The following is a 21,761-nucleotide window of genomic DNA, read 5'->3' as shown; positions in this document are numbered from 1 at the left end:
GACACTAGGGGCATTAGAGGGGCCTCTGCTGCCTGCTGCTGGAGCTTGAGGTGGGTGCTGGAGACACTAGGGGCATTAGAGGGGCCTCTGCTGCCTGCTGCTGGAGCTTGAGGTGGGTGCTGGAGACACTGGGGGCACTAGAGGGGCCTCTGCTGCCTGCTGCTGAAGCTTGAGGTGGGTGCTGGAGACACTGGGGGCATTAGAGGAGCCTCTGCTGCCTGCTGCTGGAGCTTGAGGTGGGTGCTGGAGACACTGGGGGCATTAGAGGGGCCTCTGCTGCCTGCTGCTGAAGCTTGAGGTGGGTGCTGGAGACACTAGGGGCATTAGAGGAGCCTCTGCTGCCTGCTGCTGGAGCTTGAGGTGGGTGCTGGAGACACTGGGGGCATTAGAGGGGCCTGTGCTGCCTGCTGCTGAAGCTTGAGGTGGGTGCTGGAGACACTGGGGGCATTAGAGGAGCCTCTGCTGCCTGCTGCTGGAGCTTGAGGTGGGTGCTGGAGACACTGGGGGCATTAGAGGGGCCTCTGCTGCCTGCTGCTGAAGCTTGAGGTGGGTGCTGGAGACACTGGGGGCATTAGAGGGGCCTCTGCTGCCTGCTGCTGAAGCTTGAGGTGGGTGCTGGAGACACTAGGGGCATTAGAGGGGCCTCTGCTGCCTGCTGCTGGAGTTTGAGGTGGGTGCTGGAGACACTGGGGGCATTAGAGGGGCCTCTGCTGCCTGCTGCTGAAGCTTGAGGTGGGTGCTGGAGACACTAGGGGCATTAGAGGGGCCTCTGCTGCCTGCTGCTGGAGCTTGAGGTGGGTGCTGGAGACACTGGGGGCACTAGAGGGGCCTCTGCTGCCTGCTGCTGGAGTCTGAGGTGGGTGCTCCAGGCTTTCCCCAGAATCGGTCCAGGGAGGAAGGCAGCTGAGCTGGCAATGGGCCTGAGGTCTGTGGCTCCCTTTTCAAGTCAGGGTTCTGTGGTGAGAACACTTGTGGCTTTGCTGGCTGCTCTGTAATTAAAGCTGCAGCCAGCACAAGAGGAGAATCCAATGAGTCTGCTCCCACTTTAGGCATCACTGTTTGACAGAGGGTCTGGCTGTGCAGAGTGGCCAGGGGGTCTAAATGATCTTTGGCAGATATCCTCTGGATATCCTTGTGGACTGGGTAATTTTACGATCGCTCCGGAGCTTTTCATTTTCTCCCAGGAGGAAAGGAGGGGGAAGGATGTTTTCCAGAGCTAAGGCTTTCATCTTTGGAATTTCTATCTTTCCAGAGAAGGCTGCTATTATTTAGGGCCCTCCATTAGGTCCATTTTTTTTTTTTTTTTTAGCTAAAGCAACCTGTGGGGCAGGCTAACACTGGGGATCTGATTCTAGTTTTTTTTGTTTCTTTGTTTGCTTTCCCATACCAATAGTAATCTTCTGTGCCTGAATATACACTTCTTGACAACTGAACATTTTTATATGCTGATATAGATATAGCTCTGCCTCAGTACGTGTGTGCACAGATAGCTCAAAGGAAGAAAGGCAGTAGAGGGTAGGATTAAAAGTGGAGAACAGGGGCAGCTAGGTGGCGCAGTGAGTAGAGCATTGGCCCTGGAGTCAGGAGTACCTGAGTTCAAATTCAGCCTCAGACACTTGACACATTTACTAGCTGTGTGACCTTGGGCAAGTCACTTAACCCCAATTGCCCTGCCTTCCCCTCTGCAAAAAAAAAAAGAAAAAAAAAAAAAAAGGAAAATAGTAGAGTCTCAGTATTGTATCTGAAACATTTCTAATGACATCATTGATGAGAGCTGTTAGGATTGCTGATCTTAATTGAGATAGACTGCAGGGAGGAGGGAGAGATGGGGATAGCTATTCTATTCTGTTCCAAAGTAAACTCAGGAAATTCAGGTTGAACCTGGGCCATTCTGAGTGCATTGTAGTGTAGGTTACACTTAGTTGTGCAACCTCGGACCAGTCATTTGACTTCCCTGAATCTCAGCTTCCCTATCTGTAAAATGAAAGCATTGAATTAGATGGCTTCTGAGCTTTCTTCCTGCTTCCTATCCCTTGAATGTCATGGTTAGAATCGGAAGTCATTTGGTTCAACCTCAATCAATCTGAACCAGTACCTCATTTGGATGTCTCTGTTTCAGGGTGGGTTCAGGGGGCAAATGGAGATCATGAACCAGAGACCCTGAGTCATATAGACCTAAATCCTACATAATTCATGCTGACCGTAAACTAATCCAAATCAGCCCGGATAAGGTGGGACTTGGTTGAATTACCTAGTAGAAATCCTTAGTTTTCTCTAATCTGCTTTCTCTTTTTCAAGGTGAGGATTGGCTTTCCCAGATGGATTTGACTGGCTATTCACCTGCCCAGGTTGATGTTCAATTGGTTATAGTTTCAGGGTGAGGGCCAAGTTAGCATGGATTTCCTTTCTGAATCATGGTCACTCAAAGTCCCACATACTCTCTTAAGTGTTGCATGTCTCCACTGAAATGGGCTCTGAAGGGCTCCTTAACCAGAAGAAAGTCATGCTGCTTGGAGTCAGCAAGCTGAGCTTGCCAATTCACATCTCTGTGAAATGAAAGGCCTAGAGACTATCCAAAGCTCTTTCAAAGGTTTGGAAACAATCTCTTTTTTGGCTAAGCACTTGGGGTTTACTGGTTCTTTTTGGTCAGATAAGGAAAGAAAATGGGGAGGGTTTCAATTTTGCTTCTTTTCCATTTTTCAAAGTCCAAGCGACACCAAAAAAAAAAATCCTCCTCCTTCCCAATCCCCCGTTCCTAACATATGACTTGTTATTATGCTGTTTGTACCTCACCTAATTCCATTGAATTCAATCCACCGTTATTCATGTGAGCATACAAGTACATGCTCTTGACATTAGTTACAGGTCATTCTGACCTACAATATATTTTTCTCTGACTACATAAAGGTCAGTCTGTTTTGCTCTGGGAAGGTAGGAAATGGTGGCATTTCATCAGCACAGGCCACTTGACTTAGAAGTGAAAGGCCCTGGATAATACTCCTGTTGAAGAAATGTAGGCTGTGATGCTCTAGCTCAGGAGTGGGGAACCTTCAGCCTGAAGGCCTTCTAAATCCTTAAGTGTGCTGTGCTATAAGAAATGATGAGCAGGATGACTTCAGAAAAAACTAGGTAGACTTACATGAACTGATGCAGAGTGAAGTAAGCAGAACCAGGAGAATATTTTACACAGTAACAGCGATATTATAAGAACGATTGACTATGAAAGACTTAGCTACTCTGATCAAGACAATGATCCAAGGCAATTCCAAAGGACCCATGAAAATGCTATCCACTTCCAGAGAAAGAACTGATGAACTCTGAATGCATATTGAAATATACTTTTTAAATTTTATTTTTATTATTTTATTTTTGTCTATTTTCTTTTGTAATATGGCTAACAGGAAAATATGTTTTGTATGACTTCACGTACACAATCGACTTCAAATTACTTGCCTTCCTAAGGAAGGGAAGAAGGGAAGAAAGGAGAGAATCTGGAACTCAAAGTTTAAAAAAAATCTGTTAAAAAATTTTTCATGTAATTGGGAAATATTTAACAAAATAAATACAATATATTGAAAAAATAAATCCGTAAGTGCGGCCTTTTGACTAAATCCAAATTTTACAAACAAGGGTTTGGATATGTAAAATTTTTATTCAGTCAAAAGGCCTCACTTAAGGATTTAGAAGGCCACAAGTGGCCTTAAAGCCACAGGTTCCTCACCCCTGCTCCTAACAACCCCTGTATTCCCTCTCACCGCTTTTTATTCTTGCCAGAGTTCCCGGGACCTTCCAGTTTCTCTGCAGCCCTTAGGGTAGGGCTGGGTCTGGAGGGATTCCAACAGAGACTGAAGTTTCCCACCTTCTGGGACTGACTCCTTAGGTGGGGCAGCTCTTGTGGGTGCCTGAGGTAGAGGGAAGAAAAAGCTTCCCACAGTCTATGTCTTTTGGGAACCTTCACTGGCAGAGTCAGTTTGGGGGTATTATTTTGTGGAACAGAATAACAATGATAATAATGATGATGATATACATTTATATAGAACTAAAAAGTCTGTGAAACATTTCACAAACCTTATCCTTTCTGGTCCTCAGAGCAATACTGTGAGTTAAGTACTATCAGTATTTTTGATTTGCCTGAGGTCACAAAGCCAATACATATTCAAGGTAGAACATTAACCAAGGTCTCTCTTGACCCTAAGTCTAGTAGTCTTTCCATTATGCTGAACTCAAACTCAAAATATTTCAAATTAAACTCATTATCTTGCTACAAAACTTTGCCTTTCTCCTAACTTCCTTATTTCTCTTGTGGTACCATTGTCTTCTCAGGAATTCAGGTTCAAAAATGCAATCATCTTCAGTTCTTCCCTCTCCCTCAACCCCCCACATCCAAGGCATTGCCATGCTATGTTGATTCTTCCTCAGTAATAACTTGTATTTATCCTCTACTGTCCATTCCCACGTAATAATCCCTGTTCATGTTATCGCTTATAACAGCCTCTTAATTGATTTCCCTTCTTCCATTCTCTTCCTTCTTCAATTCATCATTCACACAACTGCCAAAATAATCTCCTTAATAGTCAAGCATCATTTTGTTATTCCTTGATTAAAAAAAAAAAAACAAAACTTCAACAACTCCCTGTTGCCTCCACAATAAAATACAACCTCTTTAACTTGGCATTCAAGGTCCTCTAGAATGTACTTTGTCCCTCACACATTGCACACTCTTACCAAAACAGGTGATTTACTGTTCACCAATTGGAGAAGTAGGTCCTTTATGAATTTACACTGTATCCTCTTCTTCCCTCTCCAACTCCACCTATGGAAAGACTCTTCTCATTTCAAGGTCTAGCTCCCATTTGTTCCCTGATCTCCATAACTAGAAGTAATGCCTTTTCATTTCAAAATTTTCTTGCCATTCTATTTGACTTTTCCAAGCATTCATTCGTAATTCAATGTCCATTACATTTATTTATATGCATTCTATGTTTTCCCTACTAAACTGTATGCTTCCTGGGGACAGACATGTTTTTTTTTTCATCTTTGACTGGCACCTAGCAGAGTTCCTGGCAAATGCAACACTTCAAATAAATATTTTGTTGACTTGAAAGCAGCTATTTGGATTTGCTTTCTTTTTCGGATCTTTGTCTCCTCCTCCACATTTTGTGTAATCTAATGTTTATTTCATGTACTAAATTTAAATCTGCATTCATGAAAAGTCACAAAATAATCTCTGACTAAAATCCAGGATAAAAAGAAAAGGAAGGAAACACGCATTTATTAAGCACCTACTATGTATCAGGCACTGTGCTAAGTGCTTTGAAAATGACCACATTTGAGCCTCACAATAACCCTGAGAGATAGGTGCTTTATTTCCCCCAATTTCACAACTAAGGAAACTAAGGTAAATGGGTTAAATGACTTGTCCAGGATCACATAACTAGTAAATGTCTGAGGCCAGATTTGAACATAGGTTTTCCTGACTCCAAGCCCAGAACTCTATCTACTATGCTGCCTACATGTCTCTGTCTCTGACACATAACACAAAGTATTTTAACCCAATTTTGTTTTCTTGTTTTGCCATAAGCCCCAACCCTTCTCCTAACTTCCTTATTTCTCTTGCTGACACTACTATCATCCCAATCACTGAGGCACAAAACCTCAGAGTCACCTTCAACTCTTTTGTCTCTGTCACTTCCTAATGAGAATACCAGGGCCTCACTGAACTCTTAATAGCTTTTCTTGTAGGAATTCATAACCTGGGGTACGTGAACTTTTTTAAAAAATTGATTGTGTCTCAATATAATTGGTTTCCTTTATAATCTTATGTATTTTTATTTTATACATTTAAAAATATTCTGAGAAGGGGTCTATTGGCTACAGGAGACTATCTAAGGTGTCTCTGGCACAAAAAGAGTTAAGCTTCCTTATGTGATCTCGCCCCACTCATCCTTCTGTAGCTGCTTCTCTATCTCCCCAAGAAGCTCTCAGACCCTGTCATCTCTTGTCCTGTTCCAAAGCTTTGTCTCCTCAGATTTGCCTGCTGGTTGTGACTCAGTACTAAAGTTCACTCCCATCCAGGGTCCTTCCCTATGTGCCCCCAAACATCCAGCTGGTGATGCAGCATCACCAGCCACTTCCAATAGGGGAGAGACAGAGAGGAGAGCAAGTTTTCCCGTTGACTGATGATGTGTGGCCAAAGAGTCATTAACTTTCACAGAGCTGGCTAGTGACACTTTTGGCTGGGGACCAGTCTTTTTATGATTTTCCAACTGGGCAGATGCAAACATAAACTTAAATACTTATGTACATATACACAGACTCTATAGACACACACCCAGAGATTGACTGGGCCATGACTTATAACACTTGTTGAAATGGGAATGGAGTTTAGTTTCCAGTCAAACATGAACATCTGGAAGACACTGTAATATTAGAGCTGGTTTAGGACCCTGGCTTCTACTGAATTTCCTTTCTGGATTTTGGGGCACAGATTTTCCTTGAATGAGGTCAGGTTTGGTCTCAGGGACTCAGGGACCACATCGCATCTGAGCCGATAATGTAAATCTGCCTTCCACAAGGGGTTGAGAGGATTGACTAGAGGAAAAATTGTAAAGCCCCATTCAGACTACCAAATTCATCCTGGAAAAAGCCAGATCATGAGAAAGGAGTAGCATATGAAGCTGGAGCTGTCCTGCTGGCCGGGCCTCATTAGAGTTTCTCTCATTATTGGCCCAATATGAAATTGTTTCCTTTCTGCATGACCACCATTTTATATCTGTAACTAAGAACACAAATTGGTTTCTCGCCCCAAAAGGGAAGATACTGCAGAGAAAACTCAAACTGTGTGTAAGTGGCTAATTGGCTAACTGTCCATGGTTCACTGCAGCACAGGCAGGCTGCTGCTTGGCAATGGTTTATTACCCAATAAAAACTTTTGGTTTTGATTTTGCTTTTTCAAAGGCACACATACACGGTCAACTCTGCTCCTGGGTTAATGCTAACAGAATGTTTCTATGGAGATGTTTTGAGAATCTAAATCCGAGGCTGCGCTGGCCAGTAGAGTGTTTATAAAAGTATGTTATAAATACCAAATGTTGTTGAGTTTGACCCCTGCTATATAAACAATCAACATAGCTATTTATACAGCCTCTCAACTCTGTGTGTGAATGTCCAATCAGCTGCTGGAAGGAAAACAAGACCGTAGGAAATCAGCAACTGATGTTGGAAGAAGTTGAACTCTGGGAGTTACAGGGCAATCTACCCCAACAGATAAAAGGTGCAGGGACCAGGGAGAAAAAAGAGATTTTGAAAATATGATCAGGTATCATCTGTTCTTTGGATTAATTGGCATTTGCCCAAGACATCAGAATTGGCAGAGCTCCATTGATGGGCAGTTTTCCACTCTGATTCTTTTTTTGCTAGGGAGACTCTAATTTGATCAATCTTCTCTCTCCAGGTTACACTTGGGTTGTACCTTATTTTATTCTCCCCCCCCCCAAATCCTCAAATTGCTTATATGATTTTTTACCATTCTCTCCTTTTTTCACCTGTTTTGTTGACCTCATAAACATTCCCACTAAGTACAGTCAGCTCTCTATCCATTTCAGATTGTCTCTGGGCAAATTGTCTAGTGTACAGCTGAAAAATAGGAAGAATGTGTGTGTTGGGTGGGTGGGGGTACCTTCAGTGACTTTTTCTGAACAATTTAGATCCATTCCTACTCCCACATCAAAGTACCCATTCAAACAAGCCTCTATTGATTTTACTTGGCCACCATTTCACTCATGATCTCTCTCTCTCTCCCTCTCTCTCTCTCTCTCTCTCCTCCTTCCCATTCTCTCTCTCCTCCCCCCCCTTCTCCCTTCCTCACCCTTTCCTTTCTCTCCCTTTCCATCTCTCACTCTCTCCCCATCCCCAATCAGCTCAGATGTACCCCTCTTGGCAACACAGCACAGGCTGCCCACAATCTGAGAATAGGCTACCCAAAGACAAATGGCCACAGGTCCATATCAATGGGATCTATGCTGGGGATGGGGAAAGTGGTTGTGGTGGTGGAGAGACTTATAGCAAACACTAACGTCTAGTACCCTTGGAAGTTTGGCTTACCCTTTATAGGGTCAGGAATGGACCAGATAGTAACTCTGGGAGAACTGGGAGACTCTGGGTTTCCCCACTTACAGACCAAGAAAAAAATTCTTGTTTTATAAACACATGCTATTTGCTGCCTGCTATTACCTATCTCTGTGATTAAAAAACAAAGAAAAACCCAACATTTGCTATATAATTAGCAACAATGGGGTGAAGGTAGCATTCTCTTGAATCTTCCAGTTAATAAAAAGGTCACATCTCACTATTCCCTTTTCAAAAAGGGAAAAGTAGAGACACAAAGAGGCTATAACTTTTGGACTCATGTACTATGGAACAAATCATCACCCCTAAAATGATCACAAGCAACAAAACAACCAGCCTAGTTAAAATTCACTTTTGGGTTTTTAGTGGCTTCTTTGCATGATAGCAACAGATCATATTTATATGTATGGTGTTATCTAATACAATGCAAAGTCCATCCACATAAAGCTTGTGACTAAAGGCAATGCAAATATTCTTCTCTGTATTTTGCAAATGAGGAAACTGAGGCATGGAAAGGTTGGTAATTTGCCCAAAGTCACATAGCTAATAAGCAGCAGAATCAAATTCAGTCAAATTCTTGCATGCTCAAGTAATTTTCAAATGTAGCTTTTAAGGGTGTACCTGCCTCAGGGAGGAATTAGATTTTGGATTATTTTGAATTGGCTCCATTATAAAAATCCAAGGCAATGTTGCCAGGAGAATGGCTCACTGCTTTCATCTTAGAAGTGGTCTGTCACAACTTCCTGAGGGGCAGACTGTAATATACAGGATGTCTCAAAAATCTAAAAGCAGTTTCAAACTACTAAGACTTAAAACAATCCCATATTTCTCCCATGTTTTGATAAATAACTATAGCAAAATGCCCAATGGTATAGACGTCCTGAGCAAAATGAAAATGCCATCTGTATAGTATAGACATCTGCTAGCATCTGAGCAGCTTGCATTTCTATGGGGCTGACCAGAGACTGTAGATGCTTGCCACCTATAATAACAAGGTGGGGGCAATTTCACCTGGACTGATTTTCCAACTGCTAAGTTACAGTTCAGTGCTTCCAGGTGCATTAGAGTTAGAGGCATGGAATTTCAACAGTGGAAGATATGACAGACATCAGCTTGTTCCAGTCCTTCATTTTAAAGATGAGGACACTAAAATCTACAGAGGTTATTGACTTTTTTGAGGTCATATAACTAATCAGTGGCAGAGTTGAGAGTAGAATCCAGTCCTCTATATTATCAGCTAGTTTTTGTAAACCAATTTCTTTGTATGAAAATCTAGGGTGAAATAGAAAAATCTAGCAACACTGTTAAGAGCGGATTTTTCATGCCAAGCATTCTTGCAGGACTGGTCTTTGAGGATGCCCCATATGCCAGAAACTGTTCCAGACAACCTTTTGAATGCTGCCAAGGCCCACTCAACCTTCTTTTGTGAGATCTGAAGGACTGATAAGTGGAGATAGGGGTGGGGATAAGAATGGGGGAGAGGCTCTTTGATCAAAGCACCATGAGATGAGCAGAGACTATAAAATGCAAAGAATGTTAAATATATAAAGTGTCCAACACAAGCTTTGGTATCCATGAAGAATGCTGAAGACAATATGAATAAGAACCCAGAACCAGACCAACCAAGAGCACTCAGAAATAAGGAAAAGAGTCAAAAGGGAGAGAAAACAAATCATTCTTAACAGAAATGGTTACACTGAATAATTAAATAGGGCAACTCCACTGGGAATCAGAGAACAATTAAATGGAGTATTTCCTACAAATATGACTTTCTTTGTCCCCTCATTCACTCTTCAAAAATCTTTACTAATTTATGGACATGACATCAATTCTCAGAGTAAATTCCCCTCGTTGGAAGTTATTCTCAGGGACAACATAAAGCTGCTTTGACTACTTCAGAAAGAAATCTTAAATTGGCATAAATAGCAGTCCATTTAAACCCACTCCCATTTCTGAAGCTTCACTGGGGACTCCATAATGCATCTAATTGAACATCTAAGTGTACATAAAAGCCCATCTAATAGCACATCAAATAAATAAGTAAATACAGATTGCCAGATAACAAGAAAACGATACTGCCACTTTTTCCCACGAGGAAGATTTCACTCCATCTAAACTGGTAATCAGGTTTGGCCCTATAGATAACGATTTATACTAGTACATAGACGGTCGTTGGTTTTTTCCCCCGTAGAATGCCTTGCCACAGTAGGGTCTCCATTTTAACTCTCTGATACATTAATTTTTCAAAAACTTATTCTTAGGAGCAATGAGATTTGTGAATAGGGTATAGAGTTAGAAGGGACCTTCTAAAGGAGATTTAGTCCAAATACCTCATTTTATAGGCAAAGACACCAAGACCAAAAGAGGGTGTGACTTTTCCTAGGGTCACAGAGAAATGAATAGTAGAGCTTAGATTTGAATCTAAGTCAAGTGTTGAATTTGAAATGGAAGGACTTGGGTTTAAATCTTGGATCTATTCCTTATTACCCAGGAGCCTTTGGGCAAATTGCTTAGCCTTTTTGGGCCTCAGTAACCTCATTTGCAAAGTGAGGGGTAGGGTTGGATGGTATGGAAACTAAAGTCCTTCCCAGGGCTAAATCCATAATCTTAAATCCTATATCTTCCAAATCACTGTTCTTTGTGTTATACCAGGGGTGGGGAATCTGTGGCCTTCTAGGTCCTTGGGTGCAGCCTTTTGACTGAGTCCATGTTTTACAGAACAAATACTTTTATTAAAGGGATTTGTTCCGTGAAGTTTGGATTCAGTCAAAGGGCCACATTTGAGGACCTAGAGAGCCACATGTGGCCTGGAGGCCACAGGCTCCCCACCCCTGTATACGAAATTTAGCATGAGACATGAAAACTTGTCTACCAACTTCAGAAAGGGAAAAGAAAGTGGAATGCTTTAGTTTGTATTGGGTATGTTGTAGATAGAGCTTGGGGGCTTCAGTGTGTGGTCACCTCTGAAATAATTCTTAAAATGTTAGAAAAGAGGATCATGTTGACCAAAGTAAACAGCATTCATTTACCATGATCCTTTTGAGGGGAAGGTGCTTTTAAGATTCTTGGGCCCAGATACGAAGAATCTGGGGACCCTCTCTGGAATCAGAAGGCCCTGTCATCAAAAATGTCTGCTAAGTTGATTTGTTATTGTTTGTTATTGTTGCTACCTAATTTGGAATCTGATTTCAGATGAGAAATCATAATGCTTCTTTGGCAAAGTTAATTAAATTTCTATTTAACTACTCTCAAGACCAAAGGATGAAAAAGAAATTCAACTTTTATATTGTGAAGGGAAGGATTAGGAGAATCCTTGATCAACCTCAGGGGTTACCAAAGACCTTTATGAGACAAGGAGGCATATTCTTCTATTGTTCACGCCTATTGTTAGACAAAGGTTGTTGGTTGTTGAAGATAGTTGAAGGTTCTCCCCAGTAATCAAAGCCCACTTCTTTGGCCAGTTATTCAAGTCAACATAAAATTTAAGTTTTACCGTCAGCTAGAGCTACCAATTTGATTATATTTGCTTCATTATTTCTTGAAACAAATATAACATTTATATAATAAATCAATGCTTGCATTGAATTGTTCCCTTCTCATACACTTATACACATGTGCAGACTGGCAGGCATGCTAAAAAAAAAAAGCCTATAGGCCATATCTACTCATATTTGCCAATGCCAAATTCTAATCTTTTCTCACAATGGCCTAAAAAACTCAACATAAGAAGATTGTGTCAGTACAAACATCTCAAAATACTCCCACTAGCAACACAAATCCCCATAGAACTTAATATAAAGGAGCCATGGGAAAGAAGAAACAAAAAGATAAGATCACAAAAAGGTGTGTTTGAATGCAGTACACAGTGTTTTAATGCTTAGAGGAACACAGAAGTAGGGAGGGAGGGTAAGAAAATGAGAAAGAATGAATAGTTGGGGAAAGAAAGAAAAAGGGGAGAGTACAGGATGCTGATGGATGGGACGAAATGGCAGCTTGTTCAAATCCTTTCTAGGGATTTTAAATCTCTAAATCTGATTTCTTTTAGTACAGAGGCATTTGGGCAGACGCTAATTTGCATGGTTGCAAGTACAAACAGTTGATTTTCCATATTTAGGTATTGCCTATTTGGGGAAGTTTTGCCAGACTGTTCTGCATGTGCGGCCCCAGAATACTCCCCAAACTGATATTTGAGCTTGAAAGGACAGAGAAACACAAACGGCTTGTCTGCAAGGTCCCCTATGTCATGTATCTAACAATTCCTGGCGAGCTAAAAGCCTTCTTTTTGGCCTTTTTTTTTTTTTAAAGAAGTAGAAGCCTGAGAAGGCTGTGTTCTAGTTCTGCACAGCAGCTTATTTATTCATCGAGGTGGTCTCTAGGCTGCAGGAAATTGGGGAGGGAAATGGCCTCCTGTGCAGAAGTGGAACCGGAAGAAAGCAGGGCTACCCTTTTTGAAGATTTCGAGCCACTGGTACCTAGTACAGGATACTCCTTCTACTGTATTCCATCTCTAAGCTATATTTTATTTCTTCCCAAAAGGCAGCCTGAGCCCAGAAGGGAGAGTGAGCTATGTAGTACAATATCTGACCCCACTGGCAGATGGAAGAAAAGCTGTGAAGTCTCCCTTGGGCCAGAGCTAGAAAACCTAGAGCAAGTTCCAACAGTCAGTTACCATTTCTGGAGAGCTTTCAGCATGCCGGCAATGTTTTTGTAAGGCATATGGAAACACTCCAGAGGATCTGTTTAGGCTGCTTAGCTCTTCTGACTGTGTTAATTGTTTGCTAAAGTCATTAAAACCCTGCTTACCACAGGATGCCTCTGGGCCCTCCAAGGCTGGGAGGGCAGCCTCGCCCCTACCACTGTGGTCACTCAAGTGTTCATCATTATCATCGTGCCACTCACCATCCCTGCTTCAACTGGGTCAGGAGCTCTAGGGAAACTCCAAGCTTGTTGTTGGGGCAAGAGGAGCTTAAGCTGGAAGTGAATAGAGTGGAGAAGAACTCCATGTAGAGTGCAGGGAATAGGCCAACCCTTACTCCTTTCTAAGTGCTGTTGTGAGGCTTCCAGTTGACAGATGTGGCTTTGGGAATGTGGTGCCCTCCAAAAAAGCTGGTCTGTACCATTGCAGAGTATTCACCGTGCCTTTGGTGTCTTAGAAGCCCAGTTTCTCAACATTTTCTCTTTGGGAATACATATTATTGGGTACATGTCTTAGCTAGTTTCTTTTCCTAAAGTTTTGTTTTAAAATAGAATTACATTTACAGACAGACCCTTTTATGTAAAGGAGTCATCAGGCCAAGAAGATCAATTATTTTGTGCTTTATGTAATTTTGTGCATAAGCCTTTTATTGTCCTTTATTTTCTCAGGTGTGGGCAGCTAGGTGGTGCAGTGAATAGTTGGGTCCAGAGGCAGTCAGGAAGACTCCTTTCTTCCTGAATTCAAATCAGACACTTATGAGCTGTGTAACCCTGGGCAAATCCTTAATCCTGTTTGCCTTAGTTTCCTCATCTGTAAATTGAACTGGAGAAGGAAGTGGCAAACCAATCTAGTATCTTTGCCAAAAAAAAAAAAAAAACAAAAATAAAAACAAACAAACCCAAATGAGGTCATGAAGAGTCAGACACAATTGAAACAAATGAACAGCAACAAAAATGCTAGCTATTATTAAGTCTCAACTCAGCACTCATTTAGGACTCTAATTGCAACATAGAAGTAAGGCTCTTTATTCAAGGCTATGGAATGAATCTCCTAGTGGGATTATGCTTTCTTCCTCTCCTACTCTTACTTCCAATGGACCTTCAAGCTAACCCACAAAATCCACCAAAATGAAAATAGTCATCAAATCAGGCTCTATGATTTAGTCCTATGGCAGCCCAGCTGAGACATTCAAAAAGAGAATCCATGAGGGATTTGGATTTGATAACCTGGTCATACCTTAGTTACAGACACATTTTAAGATAACTCAAATAGTTTTCCAGAAGCCAGGGGAACATGGTAGGTTTTTAATACTAACCTAGTCTAGGTTTGAAATAATAACCAAGGGAAGAAATAAACCTTTTTCCATTGTTAATCCCCTGACCTGGATAGATCCTGTATGGTTATTGTTGACATAGATACTGAGTACCTAGGTTTCTGGTCTTAGATTCCTGGCTTTGAGCCTTATCACTCCTCATTGGTATGTGAATTAGAGATGTATCAGAAAAGATTTATTAATTATTAATACATTTGGATACTTGTAAGTGCTTGGAAAAAGTTCGGTGAGATGGGGGTTTGAAGCTATCAGAGTCATATAACCCATTTTATAGGTGACGGTTTTCTATGTTAACATTCTATTTTTTTTGGTCTGAATAATTATGAGTTAGCAAAGCTTTGTTAAAGAAGTTTCTGGTGGTTTTTTGCTTCTGCTTTTTTTTTTTTTTGCCTTTGTAACATGAAATGGTTTAGTGGAAAGAAGCTGGAACTTTGGTTCAAAAGCCTGGTTTTAATCCCAGCTCTATCATTTACTGCTGAGTGATCTTTTGCAAATGACTTCACCTCTCTGGGTCTCATTTTCTTCTTTTGGAAAATGGGAATATGGTTTGAAGAGATGACTTTATGACCTTTAAGTTCCCAATTCAGAGCTAATATTCCATTATTCTAAAATAAAGAGGTATGTAGGGGAGAAAATGAGGGAAGGAAAGAGAGCAAGAGAGTTAGAATAGCATAGAGGATTATTCAAAGAGGCAGTGTGGGAAATAGGCAGGAGAGACACGAAGAGGGGGAAAAATAAGAATGAAATACCCAGCTCCTCTTTTGGATCATAAAAACGAAAACTGGAGAGATTTCAAAGACAGTCACATAATAATACACATCACCCCCTACCTCCCTAAAGAGCCAAATTCCTACTGAATTGTTCCCTGGTGAACCATCCATCCATCTTCTGTCCAAATTCCTTTCTTTGAACTTAGTGGACTCAGTGATAACCAAACTAACATTCTCCTCTCCAGGGCCAGTTTATTCTACCAATTTAATAAAGCAGTAAACTATGGCCAAATAACAATTGAATAAATTAAAATAAACTCAGCTATGCAGAGTGCCCTACAATCCTACTCACAGATAAAGAAGCTTGGAAAGCTATCCAGGATGACCTAATAGGTTGATATCGCCTTTTCTCTTGATATGCTTTTAATATGAGTCTCTGAATTTGAACTGGGTTCTTGCCATCACTCTCTGCCAGGAAACCTGATTGTTAGTGTTCTCCTTGGAGATCTTTCCATTATAATTTTTCAATTTGTTCTGGTCTGGGAAATGTGTGAAAACTAAGGAAAAAAGGAAAGAAAGCCCATAGGAACCTTTTGTTGTGTTTACAATGTGTGTGTGTTTATAATGACTTTGGCAACAGCTTCCTGCCTGGCTTTTTCCTCTCTGTTGCATGCCCTTTAGTTTTCCAGATTTATCATCAATGTCTTGATGTCAAAGGATATTGTCACTGATTTATATGTACTCTCCCCATTCAAATGTATTTTATGTTTCCCTCTTTTCTCTGGTACATTAAGGAATGTAACAGGCTATCAAGGTTCACAAACACTTCTGTTTTAGGAAACAAAAGTTGTCAGAGTGAGTTAACCAGTCATACAAAACCTCCCCCAAACCCCAAACAAAGAATCTTATGGTTTGTCTTTTTCTCCTAAAAACATCATTCATTGGTTCTTGGGGATCAGAGACAAGAGGAACCTAGCCTTCTCACTTTTAGTTTTCCTTTGTGATGGCAAGGAAAATAACTTGCTTAGGGAAATCTGTGATGAGTTTTAAGTGATGCCTATCTCCTTAAATAACTGGCATATTTATGGGACCGATGGTTTCTTTTATCAGGCCAGTTAAGACAGCAAGACATTAACACAACAAACAATAACAGACTTACCTTCCTTGGCTTCACTTTATCATGATAGTCATATTGGAAAATTCCTTTGTAGCTGAGTCCTAACCACCATGGAATTCCCTGCTTATCCTAGGATATTAAAAAAAGGGGGAGGGGAAGTGAGGTAAGATTAATATCACTGTCTATAGAGGCAGAAGTTTAAAGATGAACCAGGGGAAAAGTCCTTGGTTCACTTGAGGAGGTGGAGGGAGGAGAGGAACTTGACACGGGGAAGGTTTATTGGTTTTGAATTTTTCCAAAGGCAGCTTTAATTATGTCTAAGGACTGATACAGAATTATGAATACTAGCTTATTATTATCATGATTGTGATTTTTATTTTATTCCAAAAGTCATTTAAGAAGTATTAACATCCCGTGTTCTAGCAGCCTCAAAGTTAGGAGAGTCATCTACTTTATGCAATTCTTACAGTGTTCCATGATCTAGCGAAGGTTTATTATATGTGAACTGCTGAGGAAGAACATGGCATAGTAGAATGAATACTGAATTAGGATTCAGGGACCCTAGAATCTAGTCTTAGGTGTACCACTTATTATCAGTGTGACCGTAGGCAACTACATGATACCTTTAAGAAAATACTAAGTAAGAATAAACAATAACTTTACATGGAAATCCTCTCTGGGTCTCGGTTTTCTCTTCTATAAAAGGAGATGTCGAACTAAATTAATGCTAAAGTTCCCTCAAGCTTCAAAATTCTATGATTCTATGAGAAATGCTTGTCCTTTTTACTCTTGAGGGTTGGTTCTCTCATTCAGCAGAAATGAATAAATGCATTTTGTGGGAGTTTAGAGCAGAACGATAAAGATGGCTTTCTAAAGTGAGGAATTAACTGACAAGGACAGTTCCTGAGCTGCATAGCAAAAGGTTGTAAATGACAATGCAAGAGGGCATTTGGGCATCCAGTTGGATTATTATTATAGTAGTGGCACATGTCTGTAGTCCCTTTGGCTGGGGAGGCTGAGAATGGTGGATCTCCTGAGTTCAGGAGTTCTGAACAGCAGTAGGGTTAAAATGTAATGAATGATCCACAATAAATCTGGCACTAATATGGTAAACCCCCAGGACTGGAGGCTGTCTCTAAAGAGAGGTGAACCAACCTAGGTCAGAAAAACAGAGCTGGTTTATGAGTATCAGAATAGAGCCTGGCAGTCTGGGCAACATAAAGAAAAAAAGGAAAGAAGGGTAGAAAGGAAGGAGAAAAGAAAGAGGAGAGAGGGAAAGAGCCGGAAGGAAAGAAGGGAAGACAAGGAGGAGAAGAAAGAAGGAAGAAGGGAAGAGGGAGGGAGGAAGGAAACAGAGAGAGGGAAGAAGGAAGAGCACAGAAATTAAAACTTAAAGATTCTTACTTAAAAAGAGGTTTTTTTTGGTCACTAGATAGTAAAATTTTAATAGCTATTCTAAACACCTATCTCACATTCGTGTATCCATATGTAGATATAGTCATCAAGAGTTTACAAAGTGATTTCCAGAAGGGTGAACTAGATAAATTTTTCCTTTATGTGACATAAAAAGGAGGTTTTTCTTTGTCAGTCACAAGGGCTGTTAACTAACCCCAAAGATATAGGTCTATGGTAAGAATGTTCAGCAGCGTCGCTCAGTATAATGCCCACTAATAACTGGGTGTCTCTAACTCTGACACCACCAAGAGCCCAAACCTATAGGAGGGCAAGTGTTTTCAAGGCCTGGCACGTCTCAGGACCTTAGACGTAGCTCTCTAAAACCTCCCCTCTATCAGAATAGGATTTTATTTGGGGAAAAACAGTTGTTGTTGTTGCCTTTTGAGGATTTTAATATAGGGTATGGGTGGGGGTTTTTTTAGCACGTTTTTTGAGATGTTGTTTCTTTGCCTGACCCTTTTTCACAAAATCCATGTCTATATCATAATGTTTTCAGCAAGCAGAATGACTGCTGATATACTGAATATTAGTATTACTGAAGCCCTTGGAGTTGGTGCATTGAAGAGAATCCTAACCTCCATGCTGAGGAAGAAAGATGGAAATTAAGTCTTTCTCTGAGAGCAAACAATGAATTGGAGTTTAGAAATGAAAAACTTCAGGCTCCAAATTTTGTGCTCAGATCCCTGTGCTATTCCTCAATCTGGAATATTTCTATAGTGAAAGACAACAACAAAAACAACAACAAAAATACATAATTTCATTTCCATGAGGCTTCTCTTATAATAACTGGAACTCTTCTAGTTTTTTTTCTCTCTCTGCAGCAATAGCAAGGTAAATTGAAATGAGTTTAGTAGCTCTTAAAAGCACCTAATTTAAAAATGGGAGTGTTTCTCAATAGTAGCCAAAGTATAATGAATTCCTAGTCTCCGCAGGTTAATAAACCCCTTTCCTTCAAGTACCTAGATTAGCTACAGGTTACTTTGGTTATAATCCAGCGGGCCCTCAAATCTTCCGACTCAGGCAGTGAGGTGGCACAATGTAAGATGCTAGCAGCTACCTCCCAGGGTTGTCGTGAGGACCAAATGAGATCATATTTATAAAGTGCTGAGCACAGGGCCTGGCATGTAATAGGCATTTAGTAAACGCTTGTTTCCTTCCTTGATTGCTTCCTCAGGATCTGAGGATCCTATAGCAGGTTGGCCATGATTTCATTATAGTATCTTATACAAGTCACTCAACCAAAGTTGGTAGAGGACAGCCCACAAGGCCCAGGCTGAAGAAGAGTATGCTATGGGATGACTTGGGAACAATGAAATGTCCTTCTAACTTGAAATTCTCTGATGTTCAAAAGGGTATGAAGGGTTAATTAATTGAGGATGGCAACTAATTATCCTCCATTTCCCATGAAGACAAAACAATAGGAAGAGGGTTTTCATTACACACTTGGGTTAGGTATCAAAGAAAACTTAGTGAATGTAAACCTTGTAAGAATGTGAAATAAGTTAACTAGATTAAACAAGAGGGGTTCTGAATATATCATATGACCTTCAGCTCTAATTTTCTAGTATACGATGCTTACATTTGGCCCTCTCATGGAAGTTGAATTGATTAATGGAACTTGACTAAAATCTGAAAGGAGGACAGAAGGAAGGAAGGATGAAAATAAGCATTTATTAAGCACCTATTATTTTATCTGCATTTTACATTTGAGGAAACTGAGGCAAACAAATTAAGTGATTTGCCCAGGGTTACATGTAAGGATGTGAGACCAGATTTGAATTCTGGTCTTCCTGCCTCCAGGCCCAGAGCTCTATCCACTATGCCACCTAGCATACATATGGAACAAACTGATGTAAGACTAGAAAAATCTTATGTTAATACATAGAGCCTTCAAAAGACATGGTATTTACAATTGCTTGGCCTTTGTTGTGTCCAATTTGGCTTCTTGTATGCAATTACTTTTGTATTAACTCCAAATAAAAGGAACAGAATTTAGTAATTGTTTTGAGTTCCATGCTTGGAGCATACAGCCCTTTTAACCAAAGGAATGCAATAAAATCTTTAGCCTGGCTTCAGCGGAAAATTGAGAGGACTATTTTTCAAGAGAGAAATTTGTTACCCTCAAAAAATTGGGTTCCCCCATTCTAGTGTCACTTACCTTCACTGCATAATAATGTACTCCATAGGTGGGGAGAGATTCTACGATGCTCATATAGCTGCAGAATAAGGAATACAACACATGAACACAAAAAGAAAATATGCCAGGGTTGTCATTTAGTAAAAAAAAAAATCAGCTTATTCTATACTCTTTTGCATGGAAGATTTCCCTTGTCAGGCATTTACTTGAAGGTAAAATGGAAACATTATCCTTATGGAAGCTTTGCAAACAAACAAAAACAACTTTCATAAACACTGGAGAGTTCCCACTTACTTTACAATTGCTTGGCCTCTGGTCTGACCGTTCAGCTTCTTGTAGTGTTCTATTACTCTGTCCTCACTGGAAATAGAAGGAATATCATTTGATTATTGTAGTTCTCAAGTTAATGAGTAAGAATCTTGCTACCTGAACTGCATCTCAAAAGGATCATGCCCAGATGGTTCCAGGACCAGACAACTCTAGGTGGAAAAGATTTTTCCCTATGGCAGTGGCATTTTCATTCTCAGCATAAAAGCCTCCTCACACAGACTGTCTAGGGATTCTTTAAGAAACAATTTTTCTCAGAGGACTCCAACCTGACCCTAATTCTCTAAGTTCAGCCAAATGCACAGTGGTTGGAGACCAGATTTTGGGAACAGCCTCTTGCAAGCTGCTAAGACATTGCGATATTGCTTCTGGAGAAGTTTTGGAGGGATATGGGAATGAATGTGCATGTGCGTGTGTATGCGTGCATGTCTGTGTGTGTGTGTGTGTGTGTGTGTGTGTGTGTGTGTAGGATAAGGTGAAGGACAGGCAGCATGCCATAGTGGGTAGAGTGCTGGACTTGGAGAAAGGATGATCTGGGTTTGAATCCTGCTCTGGACACTGAATACTTATATGACACTGGACATTCTCCATTCTTATTCTTATTCTCCATTAACTTCAGTTTCCTCATCATGGAAATGAGGACAATAATAAGACAGGGTCATCGTGAAGATCAAATGAGATAATGGAAATAAATTAATATGAGCTATGATTATCAAGGAGGATAAAGCTATCTAGCTCTGAGAAGACAACAAGGTTAGATAGTTTATCTTGTGCTATCTCTGACTTTTTTCTTTGGTTTTTTTCCCTTCTCTTCTCCCTTTATGTCCCTCTTTCCTACCTTTTCATTTTCCCCTTTCTATCCTCAGTAGGTACGAAGTAAAATTAAAGTAGAATTAAAAGAACAATATTATACGATGATTTCCACAATGTAAATGATCACTAAAATAAATAAATGTAATAATATAATAATAAAATAATAAATAAATGTAATAATAATATATAACATATATAAATTAGTAATAATAAATAAATGTAAAATACGTCACTAAAAGAAAGTTGAACTCTGAATAATGGAGAAGTCAGTGAAAGTCTTGGAGAAAAGATGAGGTAACATTATATCCTTCATGGCACAGAGATAGGAATCTACTAGGGAAAATATCATGTATGTTATCAAACAGTCTCTGGTTTTGCATAGTTTTTTCCTTTGTCACAAAGAGAATTCAGTTTGGAGGGGATGATGGGAAATCCATAATGTGAAGACAAAATGATATTTATAAATTAAAAAGGACTTCAATGAAAAGTAAAAATATGGAATACAGCAGGTGCCCATCCTGCAACTAATGGCCATAAGATCTGGACTAAGAAGGCCCATTGAAATTATTGTATACTAACAATTTAGGGCTAGGAAATGTAGGGCACATTAAGAAATTTTTGCTAGAATTCTGTACTATATGTCTACATCTCCCTCTCTTTCCTTTTATTCCTTCCAAAGCTTATTTTCTTTTCCTCACCTTTTGTTTTTTCTCTTCTCTTTGCCTTTATATCATTTTTTCCTATCTTATCATTTTCCCCCTTCAATTCTTTCTTCTTTTCCTCTTGTTAATCTCTTAGGTCTTCCAATGGAAACCAGTACCACCTATAAGTGTTACTTAATGCCACTAGTGGTACTGTAACATATGCTGACCCTATGTCCATGTGCCAATAACTTGGTACATTGGAAGGAGAGGTTCTAATTAGAATTCAGAGTTCTAATTAAGGTCCAACCACTGGACCTCATGGGAAAATGGATATTCCTTGGTTTAATTTCTATTAAATAAAGGTAACTGAACTCACCCAGGAACGGACTATGCCATCGAGGA

The 21,761-nt window shown here is 40.3% G+C and overlaps 1 protein-coding gene across 1 annotated transcript in view; it reads right to left on the bottom strand.

The window, feature by feature from the left end:
- FRMD4A (FERM domain containing 4A) overlaps positions 1–21,761 on the bottom strand; it is a 292,241-nt gene that overhangs the window by 85,160 nt on the left and 185,320 nt on the right. Inside the window, exons 9-11 of the mRNA XM_036761667.1 lie at positions 19,870–19,935; positions 19,597–19,654; positions 16,026–16,112 (exon numbers count right to left, since the gene is read on the bottom strand). Of these exons, the coding sequence (XP_036617562.1) occupies positions 16,026–16,112; positions 19,597–19,654; positions 19,870–19,935 (211 nt within the window). The remainder of the gene's footprint in view (positions 1–16,025; positions 16,113–19,596; positions 19,655–19,869; positions 19,936–21,761) is intronic.

This window comes from Trichosurus vulpecula, chromosome 5 (assembly GCF_011100635.1).
Source record: "Trichosurus vulpecula isolate mTriVul1 chromosome 5, mTriVul1.pri, whole genome shotgun sequence".
NCBI lineage: Eukaryota > Metazoa > Chordata > Mammalia > Diprotodontia > Phalangeridae > Trichosurus > Trichosurus vulpecula.
This window is presented reverse-complemented; position numbering and strand designations above follow the sequence as displayed.